Source organism: Varroa destructor, unplaced genomic scaffold (genome assembly GCF_002443255.2).
Source record: "Varroa destructor unplaced genomic scaffold, Vdes_3.0 BEIS01000002.1, whole genome shotgun sequence".
Taxonomy (NCBI): Eukaryota; Metazoa; Arthropoda; class Arachnida; order Mesostigmata; family Varroidae; genus Varroa; species Varroa destructor.
Genome location: NW_019211455.1, coordinates 43,186,878 through 43,200,108, shown reverse-complemented (window position 1 = coordinate 43,200,108; position 13,231 = coordinate 43,186,878). Strand labels below are relative to the sequence as shown.

The 13,231-nt window shown below is 43.9% G+C and overlaps 2 protein-coding genes across 4 annotated transcripts in view; one reads left to right on the top strand and one right to left on the bottom strand.

Moving 5' to 3' along the window:
• The window catches only part of LOC111245274 (uncharacterized), a 344,964-nt gene that overhangs the window by 162,960 nt on the left and 168,773 nt on the right, over positions 1-13,231 (top strand). The window lies entirely within an intron of this gene.
• BckdhA (Branched chain keto acid dehydrogenase E1 subunit alpha) overlaps positions 99-13,231 on the bottom strand; it is a 36,141-nt gene continuing 23,008 nt past the window's right edge. The window contains exon 7 of the mRNA XM_022792147.2: positions 99-2,112. Within this exon, the coding sequence (XP_022647882.1) occupies positions 1,942-2,112 (171 nt within the window). The 3' untranslated portion in view covers positions 99-1,941. The remainder of the gene's footprint in view (positions 2,113-13,231) is intronic.

The following is a 13,231-nucleotide window of genomic DNA, read 5'->3' as shown; positions in this document are numbered from 1 at the left end:
TTCTAATCTCTCGCACTATGCAGAAAGTGCATACAACTCAGATCTACCTTCTATACTTAATGTCATAATTTTTTTGGCGATAGATCAAAAGACAAAAATACACGGAAAAGAACAGATTTGTTTTATTAACAGACAACGCCAGAATCGTCTTCGACTGAGTTGCCCCTGATACACGTGGACGTTACAATAACATCAGTAGCAATGACGGGATTCAATGCTTAACACCAATTCAAACAAGCCCATTCAATTGATGCCACTCGTTTTTGGCCAATTATAAGAACGTGACAAAAAATAATAAAAACAAAAGGAGAATTTCTTACAAATGCTAGCAGCCGAATTTTCTGTACTGGCCAACTGGACCCTGTCGCTTGGGGTTCCCTCTCCCCCTCCTTCCTTGTTTGTCCCCTACCAACATCGCATACATCAGATAGCCTACGCCGTGTATGCGCGTCCAGGCCAGCAGAAAACTTCGAGGTGGTCGTAGGTGAACGGCCGGACAGCGGACCTACAAACCGACAAGCAGACAATCGCTGTGCAAATACTTGCAAAGCGGATGCAGCAGCGATGGTATCTGGCCAGCTTTCGGGACGATGCAAAAACGAAATTTCCCCTCGGTTTTGCCATCTCAACGCGTCGTGACCGTGTCTGCTACTGTAGACGCAGCAGGCGAATGACTGTTTTACATTTTAGGTGCTCGCGAGATAAAGGCAGCAAGACAAGGTGGAGTAGTAGGGCGTGTTGCCAGTAGGGGCCTGATGAAACAATGGCGGCCGGACGAGGATTCTTGGCGAAGCCTGGATGAGCCTTGTGATGAGGAAGGAAGAGCCTTCGCTGAGAATCGCCGGATCCATCGACGACAGTGAAAGTCTTATGGCCAGACACAGACTACATCAATAGCACGTGGAAATCTGCCGAGGGTACCAAACACTTTGCTACTTTGCTTGACAAACCTGAAAGTGATCTCTGGACAGCGTGAATAGGAGCACGAGAGTATCATTTCAGAAGAGACAATGGCGTCTTTTGGCAGTTTAAAGAAGGTTTTTTCTTTCCATTTACACCTGTAGGCACTGACGGGGCCTATCTTCTTTGGACTTTTCGGACACGGGGACGCTCATCTGTTCAGGCCTTTTCTCTTACAGTTATGGCAGTTTGTGGTCACTGTTGGGTGACAGGAAGTTCCAAGTATAGTATGTCGTACCTTATTGTGTATGCACTATCGAATGCAAGTTTTGAAATCGAGGTTAGGAAGAAACGTCATTAAAGCGTCTCATAATGAACACGTAACGTTTGAGAACGAACAGATAGTGGTAGTGATAATAATGATAGTACGAATACAGTCGTGTATGATCTATAAAAAAAAATATAATAATTCTTTATTGAAATGAAAAGCATTTTGTATCTGCTCCGGAACAACTATATTCATGCGTTTAGGTGGTTCACAGATACGTTGTTTATATATAACAAAAAATATAACCGCAACGTCTACTCTCGTTGTTGTATCTGCATCAAAAGTTATTTATATTAGGACGTATTATAAGTAAAAATATATTATAATCACCAACTGCGTATTAACTAATTATCTTCACGAACGAACCTTATTGTGATTGCTCGCGAACGTTCGTTACCATACATTTCGTTCGATCGCATTCTGTGCCTTCAGTTTCCTACTTTTCCTGCAGGAAAGGCCTACTGTCGCATCAACGGCTAACGCCGTTTACGTCATTGGCAGACTAACGTTAAAAAATTGAAATTAAAACTTGCAGCGTTTGTAATTTTTGCAAAAAACGTATACGTCCATTGAGCGCTACGCAGCTTATAACACCTAATTATAGAATTATGACACCAACAAAAAACAACAAACTATTTAGAAAAAAAAACTATTTCATGTGCTTCTCTATGCATATAGCTATTTGAGAAATATATCGTTTCACCGTCGTTTAATCAGTCCTGAAATTGCTCGACGGGATAGTACTTCCCGTATTCCTTGAGGTGCTCTCGTAGCTCGTCTCTTTGCACTTGAAGGTGTGCTGGGATTTCTTCATAGACATCAGTGAACATGAAGTCGACTGAAGGTTTTTTTACGCGCTCACCTTCCTGGAAGTTTGTCAAGATCTATAACATGCATTGAACCCAAATTTTAGGATTAGTAGCACGCGGCAGAGAAAATAAGCAATCTGAACGCTAAAAGCAAACAGCAGAGCATTTTTTAGATGTCCTTTATGCGATAGCCATGCGAATGTGGAACGTTATGGGTTATGAATAATTGCCATCCTAAGGAAAATCTGGGTAATGAAATCCTAGGAGGGGTGGCAACAGAGGGCATGTAACATTGTGATTTTTTTCACGCCAGGTACTCGATAAAATAGTACTACCATCGAAAATGAAGGCAAAATAATTTTTAACCCCTTTCTACACCGACTTACTAGCAAATCAATTAGTAAAATGATGATTAGGATAATGAAATTATTGCGAATCAGTATAATAACTAAGGTATGCGGCATATGGAATACTGTAAACGTTCACTTCACGAGGCATCAGAGAAGCTGATATACTTAATCTGGTGCCCTTTCATTACGTTTCAATACACACCGTATTCATTCAGTTCTTTCATCATACTATTTCATTAAATGACGAGAATCACAAATTAATAGTATATTAAAAAGACTCAGCGACCAAAAACGACCCTGGTACTGCCTATGGCTGTGTTTTAAATAAATATCTACTCTGTAATTATATTTATTTTCCTCGAACGATGATAACGTACTAAAAGTAGGGTCAGTACCTCAGCCGAAATAAATACAACGTTTGTGTCTGCGTTGAACAAAACAAAATGTTAAGCATTATTATTTAATAACAAATAGAGGAGGAAAATCTTTGAAGTCAGAATTCGTATGCTGTCCAATTCATCTGATGAACACGGTGATCTAACCTGGGGCAATTTAACTGCTCGTGGAGTCATTCTTGTCAGTATTACTACTGCCATTAGTAAGGCCACCAATGATCGTTTCAATGCAGCGGCATTTCAGTATCAAAGCACCATGGCAATAGTTACGTTGGCCAGCACTGCGCTCGACTGAAAAAGGATTCGTCGATGACTTCGATAGGTCTATTTGTGGGCGAAGTGGAATATGCTGGCCGTTCCGGAAGTTCTCGGAAAGGAAGCGGTTGCATCGTAGCGTCAGATCTAGTTGGCTCTTCGATGTCGCAATCTCCCGTGAACTTCATATGGGAAGAAAAGGGCTTTTAAGGGGATTTTTTCATTTACGAAGGGCCCTGACCCTCCGTCAGTTCACGGGTGCGACGAAGACGGCCATGGAAACGATAGGGTGCTGGCGTTTCTTTCTACGCGTAACCAAAATAAACTACTAGGGGCATATGAAAGCCTCTCCCGTCCTGTGGTCTCCGACCCCCGTTTGCTGTCACGGCTTTTCTTACGCTACAAGCACCATGACCAGAAGGAAGCACGGCGATAACCATAGCGCACTACCCGGGGCGCTCAGGATATCAATTCTCCTAAACCGGAAAAGGGCGTTAGGTTTTGTTAGAGTGCGACCGGGGTAACATCACGAGGGCCACTGCACTTGCCGGCCATGCAGGCCTACGCAGTCAGGCCTTGTTTGGTCTATCCCGGTTTGCAGTCTGCCTGCCCCCAAGACCACAGCAGCAGCAATAGTAATAACCACTAACGTTGCCGCAACTGCTCACCGCCACCGCGACCCAGCGGCGGGTGTCGAGCTGACGGAGGTCTCGAATGTGAGGTTTTTGAGTTAAGTTGGATGACCAAAGACGTTACTATCGTTGGTGCTACCGCTGAAAACGGAAGAACGATTCCGCAAGCCAACTCGATGATGCCTACAACCATAGTGAGGGTGGATGTGTGGCAAGACGAATAAAGTATGAAATATTTGAATGAAAACACGGACCCACTTCCACGGGACCGCCATAACGGGGCGGCAGGTAACGTCACACTGGCGACTTTGACGCCGACAAAGTGCAGCAGCAGGCACAGGATGACGTACGCCCCGTTCCATAACGACGACGAGGTGGATGAGTCGCGACCGGAAGTTGACGGGGAAACCACTTCCGGCTCGATTCAGTAGCGGTAGTGGCGTAGTAGTACCGCCACAGCGGATAGGGGAAGCGCTAGACGCGACAACGGTTGGTTGCTGATGACGCCGCTATTTGAAACTGGGCCAACGTATAAAGCACCGGAAGCCAAACATCTCGGTTGTGTAGGACTTTCGTCCACACGTGCGTGTCCATATGGACGAAGATCGTGAGCGAGGCGCATTACCACGTACTAAGAAAGCGAAGACCAATGCGAGAAAGCGTATAAAGCTAGCGTCAGGATGGACGACGAGAGAAAAGTCTGTCGAGAAACGAGACACATGAGGCGCAGCCGTGCTTACTGCGTACACAGATAGATAGACCCCGTAGAGGTACAGTGGTAACGCGTTTGCCAATTTAACGTGGGGACATTTAGTAAGCTGTGGTCTAGCTTCGTAACCGACTATAGACACACTTCAGTAAGGTAAAAGTACAAAAGGTAAAACCGGAATAAGCGTTTGGAGACCGGAATTGAACACGCCGTATCGTCAGTACGTGACGGCTGTAGCTGACGAGGAGTTCAGCACAAATGGTTAAGATGTCTCCATCCAAAGTAGCGCAAAATCAAAAATGGCTTTTTGAGCTTTTAAAAATTAAACTACATTGAGAATTCTTTGATTTGAAAACTTTCTGTGGATTTTTCAGAAGCTGCATGAAAGCTGGCAATGACGTAAACCGTCCATTTTGAGTAAAAAAGAACGTGCCTAATCTTGTTGACGCCTCGTCCAATGTGAACATGTATATATATATATATATATATATATATAAGAATATGTATAGGAATATAACTGATATTTGCTCAGATCCAGAAAAGGACGCACTACCTCTGCCATGACGAGTTCGCTGGCTTCTTACAGAAAGAACTGGCTTTTATTTGGTGCCAAAAGTAGCGGATGGATGCATTCGTGCCACCATAAACAGTTCGCCAGAATTATTCTAAATTTAGAGACCGCATAACGCCTATATAATATAATGAACTAATAAGGTTTTTTGTGTTTAGCTGACCTTCAGCCTGGAGTACCTTCGGTTTTCAGAGGTCTCTTAATCACTGCCGCAGAAGTTGTGAGGTATAAGCTCACGACCTCGTGGCCATGTTGGTTTCTGGCAGCGTTATTGGTATAAAACCGAAAAACGGTTCCAAAAGGGGTAAGAAACTCTTTGATTATTTAGACGATGCATCTATTCGGCATAATTTTTTAATAAAGCGTTTGGGTAGCACCTGATCTGATTTGCGCATGCAGGCTTTTCAATTCCGACAAGCCCATACAGGCCGATTTTAGCGGGAAGAGTCATATGACCGTACAACCATTATACATTCGAGTACTCCAATTTTATATAAATGCAATGCGTATTTCTGCTTTCCGAATCCCAGTGGGATACAATCTTTACAGGCGACGTTTGCAGGCCGAGTTATGCTTCGTTTTTCCACTGGCCTAGCAATCGCTGTCTAACAGAGTGCAAGTAGGACGCTAGTGTAGAAATGCCGAAGGCCAAGACAGACCAAGCCCACCAACGGCTTCACCGATTTCAGCGGGAGTCGTTCGGTTGTTGTTGTTGCCACCGCCACCATCACTGTGCCAGAAAAACCAACGCATTCAGCAATGAAAATGTAAATAAAGCGGTGCCATTTGATTTTATATTGGATATTTCTCTTGGTTGCCCTCTATGGTTTCTGTTCGCCTACGACGCCGTTCGGTTTCGCAACGCATTACATTGCATTGCCTACTAGCTGGCGCACACATTTTTTCCCTTTCAAACGATTCGTCGAAAAGATTTGCCCATGCCATCGTGGGCAAAGTCCGCGCATTGGCTCAATCCGCCTTGAGTCCCCTGAGCCGTCCCAATTCGTCCCTACTAGGTCGTAACAGTAGACTAGGAGCTAAGGAAGGCAGATTTCCAATGGGCCCGCGGATCTCCTCGTTCAGTTCTACTGGCATTGGCGTGATGACGATTGGACAACTCAACGATTCGTCAGCCGACAATAACAACCGTCGCCGTGCCGGTACCGAAGGTTGAAGACGATTTCGCTGACCGGTGGCTGGTTTGGACCTCTTTTCCGAGCGCCTTTCTGCTTAGGTCTCTTTGTGCACATTTTCCGAGCGCTGGTGGATCTGACATTGCAAAGGCGTACGGGAGATAATGGCTGGACCTGTTGCCAATGCAAAGCGTCGCCCAGAATCTCCTTTGGCGCTTCTGTGATTGCCGGCTGCATTTAAATGTAGAAAAGGTTCACAGATAATATTCCACTTGTTAAACAAACCTAGCAGCAAGCGCAAACTGAGTCGAAATACTTGCTGCGTGCGATAGAAAAGAAAGAAGATCAAATACAAAGTCAGGAGACATTGTAGGGCCATGGCAAAAAAATTCTTGACACGAAATTGTTTGATTGGATGGCTTTAATCTACTTGTGGACAACAACAACAACAACAACGACGACGACGACGACGGTGACGGTGACGACGGTGACGGTGACGGCCAATGGAGCACCTTGCTGCTACTACTGCATTTCGGTTATTGGGTTTCTGTCCCCCTTGCATTTTCTCTTTCGTACTCTCCACTTTTCTCGTCCCCTCTCTTCTATGTTCCTTCTTTCCTTCCTTTTCACTCTCACTCTAATATTTCACTGTTTCTCCACTCTTGTCCTACCTTGTCCCTAAGGCACGCCTAAGATTCACGCGGCAAGCTGGCGTCCTCCTTCCTTTATTTAGCAATCTCTAGTTCTGAGCGCAACGATACGGGTATGCGAGCGCTCGACCGTCCCAGAGCTTCGAAAAGGATCTCCTGCCTGCTCCTCCGTCGAACACGCCCGCTGCTTCTACTAGGGATATCATCACATTCAAATTTGCGCACCCTTTTCAAACCCCCACTTCTTTTGGGGGGTGCCAGTAGCTCACTCGTGCTCTGTCCGGCAGCGCTGACAGATTGCCCCTTACTTATCGGTCGCATGCCCGGCAAGCGTTCGTCTCCGCTGCTTTGAGGGTTCTTTTCCGCTGAACGAGGTCTTTTTAGCTCGGCCGACCTGCTTCTCGAAGCATTCTCGCTTATTTGTCCCTCCTCACTCTTTGTTTTCTCTACTGTGCACCGCAATGCAAGAACAGAAAAAATAGTTTCAAACAAAGAGCTACGCTGCTGAGGATGACCGCTTCCCTGCTCTCCAAGGAAGAACGCTGGCAGCTTCGCTGTTCAATGCCAGACATAGATAAAGGAGAAAATGCTGGGATGCACAAGACAATGGGATAAATCGGCGGTTCCAACGGAGATATAACTACTCTTTACGTTGCTTAAGAAAAATAGGATCTAGGAAGAACAAAATCTAATAAACAGCTATCGTAGTTCAAACGATTTTGAAACGGAACGGAGAATAGCGCGATGCTGAGCTTTGGGCGGACGATGAATACGGCATACGCAGTATCCTGCATAGTCGTATCGTGTACTTATAGATAGTGATGTCATAAGCGACGGTTTGGTCACAGTTACCATAGTATTAGTATTAATGAGGTAGGCTAATCTTTCGTTATGAGTTACCTTGTCAACGCATCAAGGTTCAAATGTCAACAACGTGTTGGCTGAAAGAGTCCTTGGCTCAGTGGTTATCACTCTATTAGTTACTTAGTCGCCTATTGTTAACTGAGGAGTAAATTCAAGCAATTTATTCGAGCTCGACGAGATCGACACTAACAGCTAAAATTGGGCTCCAACGAGACCCGTGAAAACCATGCCGGAATGATAGCTTTCGCCGCCATTTGTCGTAGCTAGTCGCTGAAATCGCTCGCAGAACTGCTGTTTAAATTGGGCTTGTAGACCGTTGCCCTACACAGCTGCCATTCGCAGACCAACGCGTTCGACAAGGAGTAACGGTGATCCATTTCACTGATAGATCCTTCTGCCCAGCGACAGATGACCGGCTTACTGGCTACCTACGACGAATGCTAGTTGCCCGTTTATCCTTCGGGGGTCTTTCCCTACCTGTGAAGATAGGCAACGCTCTTTAGTCCGGCGGCACGCAGCTTCAGTTGCTGGTGTCGTTGAGTAAGGCTGTGCTAGTTGCAAGCCACTTCTTTCGCGTTATTCTGAACAAAAGCACGCAGAAAAGGCGAAGAAGAAGGCATGAGGTGTCTTGGGTAAGATCTCTTTCTTTTTAGAGAAAATGAAGATTTTCAAGGAGCCTCCGAACGGGGCCATGCAGGAAAAGGAAGTCTGCTGGTAAACAGACAAGCAATGGGATCGCGATGGATGACCGAAGGTGCAGACAGGATTGGGGGAGCCAGATAACATATCGGGGGCGAGGTGCTACAACCCCTGAATATCAACACCGGGCGGGTCTCGTAGTGCTGTCGAAAAAAAGGGCACCTACAAACCATCTCTGACCAAAAAGCTAGTTGCTGGGAGACAGATGCATACAAAATGAAAACGGGGCAATTACCTCCGAACAAGCTACTTACAACATTAGATTGCATTACTATATAATAAAATTGATATACGTATGGATAACAAAGAAAGTTGGCGGTGGCTTGTCGGTGTGAATTTGGAATTATTTTCTCTAGAATTTTTAGTGAAACTAACACAGTTATTGTAAAAATTATAAGAATTAGATTTTGCAACATTCACAAGACCATAATGGTAATAATAATAAAAACAAGGTATTAAAAAAATATTGGTTCTCCATAGGGATGGAATATTGGTTCTATATATAATGGAATGGTTATATTCCATTAAAGTGTTTTACTTCGAGGTACATATATAAAAATAAATATTTGCTGAACCACTTAAGATCAAATGCAATGATTCTGTAGTCTACAAACAGGCATTGTTTATACAGGTACAGTTAACATTAACGGAAACGTTGCACCGTGTACAGATGACTCCAGAATATTTGCGCACTACAGTTAAGGTACGTCCCCAATTTGAAAGCGTTACTTTCTACCAGACCCTAAACTCCAATGAACGAATAAGAACGATCAGAAAAACAATAATTAATAACAATATATTTACTTTATCGTTACATCCGTACCCGCATCAGCCTTTACCTCAGACACTTCTCTCATATCTCGCCCTAACGTTGATCTGAACACCAGTCTAGATCCCCCCCCCCCCCCCGCGTACCTCAATCTCGACAACAGCAGCCACTACCACCCACACGCTGCGTACTCTCATCACCCACATCAACAACACCCCCCTACCCCCGAACTGATCGATGCTTCAAATAGCGTATCGGCATTGATATGTTCGCCCTGCTACGAATCGGCTATCCATCCAGTCCTGTCCATGTCACCCGCAGAGCGTAACCCAGGAACCTGAGATAGTTTAATGTTCAACAAGGCAAATACAAGGGTTTGGGGAAGATCCCGTTTAAAACTTGATCAATATCAACAATACGACTACATCTACTAGATGTATTCAATGGAGGCGGGGGGCGGAGGTTCCTGGCGTGCAGTGGCTGCCGGCTGTTCCTTAGAGTGGCAATGCCGATTCAACTCGCAAGTTGATTTATAGTCAGAGGTCACGGCACACCATGGTACCTTGGACTATTGAATTTCCCCTGGGCTGGTATTGATCATATACACGGTCTTATTGTAGGCAAGGAGTGGCTACCGGAACTGGCGTTAATAATTAAGGCATAATGATATGTTATAATTCCAAGATGACAAAGGATTGTTCAGGGTTTTCTCAGAGAAAATCAATATGAAAAAGAAATCAACATGGCCCTATCGAGGCAATAGATAAAAATAAATAAGTTATTACTTGAACTAAATTGTACTTTACGGATAACTTAAAAATATACAACAGGAAACAATAACGATGTCTAGTGGCACGCCCTTTACCAACAATACAGTGTTACATTGTACTACACGCTTGTAACTGTTAATTATATATAATGTTTATTGATTGTATGTTGAAATGGTTTCCATAGTGTAATTTCAGTGCACCGACTTGGTGGTTAAGTGCAAGTACGAGATCGAATTGAAACTCTGTAAATTACAATCTACACTTATAATTTATAGGCGGATAAAAACCAACTCCCTATTCGCTTTTGTAAGATTAGTCTCATTTAGACAAAATCCTTCGTATTGTATCTACATTCGTTTTTGTCTATCGCATAATTCTGACGGAAACCGCCGGCGGGACCTGACGAGTCCCGAGCCTAACATCCCAGAGGTATTCACAAAAACCACATGCATTCCGATAGGTACTCAAATAATATGTTTTTCAGCCTCGCTTCTTGCTATCACTATGTCTGATAATAAACAAATAATTTTTAATCTCTCCTAGAGATAGGTTAGCTCAGACACACTAGATGGGAACCCCATAAAATGCATACTCTACGTTTAACACTTTCCGTCACACGGAACATAATTCAGATTCAGGTGACCAAATTCGGCACAATCGATACCATGGCCACTACGGTAACGTCACAAAAATGACATCTCTATTGTCTTCGGTTCGTCAGATAGAGAATTTTTTTGAGTTTTTCGTAAATTGAAAAATATACAACAAAAAAAAGACAACAGCTTAGCCGAGAATAAAGCCGTGCGATCTGGCGAGTTTCGCTCATACAAGCTAAAAAACGCAAGGCAAGAGTCTTCTGCACTGCTTTGATCAGTGACCGGTCAGGCTGAGAACGGGTAACGTATCGCGCTATTCAACCAGTTGGCAACATTCAAACGAAGGCAGATCTGCCGCTCTGTTTGGCGATGCATAAAATTGAATCTGCGTCTTACGCCGCTCGAGGTTTTCGTCCGCAGCCAGAAACAGAAATCGGCCCAGAGACTTTGGAAGTTTTGAAAAAAAAAATCGGAAACTAAGATTGTTACGAAAGCCATCGAAGAACAAAAGAACGACCCGCGCCGAACCTGGCTGCGTAATCGATTTCGCACAGTTGGACGAGCGTAGGCTTAAATAGTGTTTCGGTCATTCTAGGGGTTTTTGTTCTCACAAATGTAACAAAGAGAACGATAAAATTAGCCATTTAAATGAATCTAAATGTTTTTTTTTGGTTTTCTAAACTTGGAAAAAGTCGTCTTGCATCAAAGATGGTTGCCATGGCGTATGGTTGGAAAACGTCTATTCCATATAGTATTACTTTGTCAGTCTGAGCATTTCGTGTTCAAAAGAGCTTGTCATTTATTTACATATTTATTTATGCATTAAAAATAGAATAGCTCAATGATGTAAGCGTACTCGTTCAATCATTGACATTGAAGATAATCAGCTCAAGCAGATACATCGTATCTAAGCGTAACAATAATAGATGATACTTCCTTATGGAAGAAAAACAACTCGGCTTCATCTTCACAGTACGTAACTAATGAAAAACTACAGGGCAAACACAGCTGATCTCATTGATAGACTCTGCTTCGCATCTTAGTCCATCGGCTTTCCTGATTATTAGCGCTTTTAACATTCCCATTTAAAAGTAAAATCACTTCTATAGCCCAGAGAATACAAGGGAACAACACGCACGAGCTCCACCGTCGAAATAGAACAGACGCCACGGCACAGCAGCAAACGCATACGAAGTGAGACAATTTTCATCGAGGCTGGGGGCAGAATAGAGGAAAAAGAAAATTTGTTGTCGCAGCGAACCCCTCATGCGGAAGTAAGTGGGAGTGAATGCAATTGGCTATGCAAACACGTGATCACATCACGGGGAGCGTCGCCTGCTCGTTTCTGTCCTAGTCATTGTGGAACATATCTGTTCAACCTCGCCTCTGGCCTTGGGGATTCTAGGACTAGTCGAGATGATGCAGTTCAAAATGCAGAACCGGTCAGGAACATCGGCATTATCCGAATCAACCCAAGAAACAAATAAGCCAATAGGTATAAACAAGGATAGGCGACAGCGCGTCATCACAAATCAAGCGTCGATCATTCGATATTAGTCGGGGCGCGAGCATTACGTACGCGTTTATGGGGACACGCCCTATGTCCATATACAGATAGATTTTTGAGGTGTCCGTATACACTAATGTGTATACCATAAATAAAACAGTCTCACACAAACAGAACAAGCTCGCGTACGGGAACCCGATGACACGGAAAGGACACGGGATGGATATACACGTTCAAACGCGCACGCACACATCCACGTACTCACATAAAGGCGCAAAATAGACAGAGGGGGTTGAAGACGAAATATCGGTCTGTATTCAAGGGACCAATAAAATCTGGGGTATAGAGACACACGGGATAATGGTAGCTTGAGCCCGTTGTGATCATGAGGACACCCATGAAGGTGGTGATGCTGAGAGAGATTTCAGAATCAGAGAGTGCGCTCGGGCGTAGCTACTAACGGCGCGTACTGAAATGATATTTGCCTATTTACAGGCAATGGATTAGAAGGTGAACGATCTTGACAAACTCTCGTGTGCTAAGAATATATGTACAGCACCCTATGAAACTTGCATGCTTGAAATATACCAAGGTATTCGAGTATGGCATTGAAGAAGATAAGTAAATGCACGAAGATATTGGTATAGATGAAGATCGTTACTATTCAGCCGATACTGAAAAGTTTTGGCATGGGCGCTGGATTTCACGATGTTATTGTATGGTCAGAGCTACAAAAAATTTTCAAATAAGCCGATCCGTCGTAAACTTTACTAGATTCCTACATGCAAGTGCAGAAAGTACCTTAGAAGGTAGGAACAACGCAATCTGATTATACAAACATGGCTTAGATATCTAACAAACATAAGTATCTACATTTTAGTGACCAAAGCGAAAACAAGTACCTTTTATAGCAACGTGTTTATCTAAAATATATTTATCTAATTGAGGCGCCTGGTCAAAAGCCGCCGCCGCCGCCGCCACTCTAAATTTTTACCACCACAATCACTACTTTTCACACGAAGTTTTCTTTTCAACCTTCTCGGCAATCCTTCTCGTTTAACTTCTACATTTTCACCATAACCGGCCATGCTCTGCGCATCTGCGAATCCGTTTGATAAAGCGCTTTCTCATTTGCTACTTTTGTCTATCCCACAAAGATTACACGGTTGTACTTCATGATGGGGCCAGTGCGCCCCTTGGTGGAACGACGCGTCTGCATAACTCTGAGTGAGGTGACATCCATTCACGTATGTCGCTGTTGCCGTTGTTGTTGTTGTCGCTGTTATCATTGCTG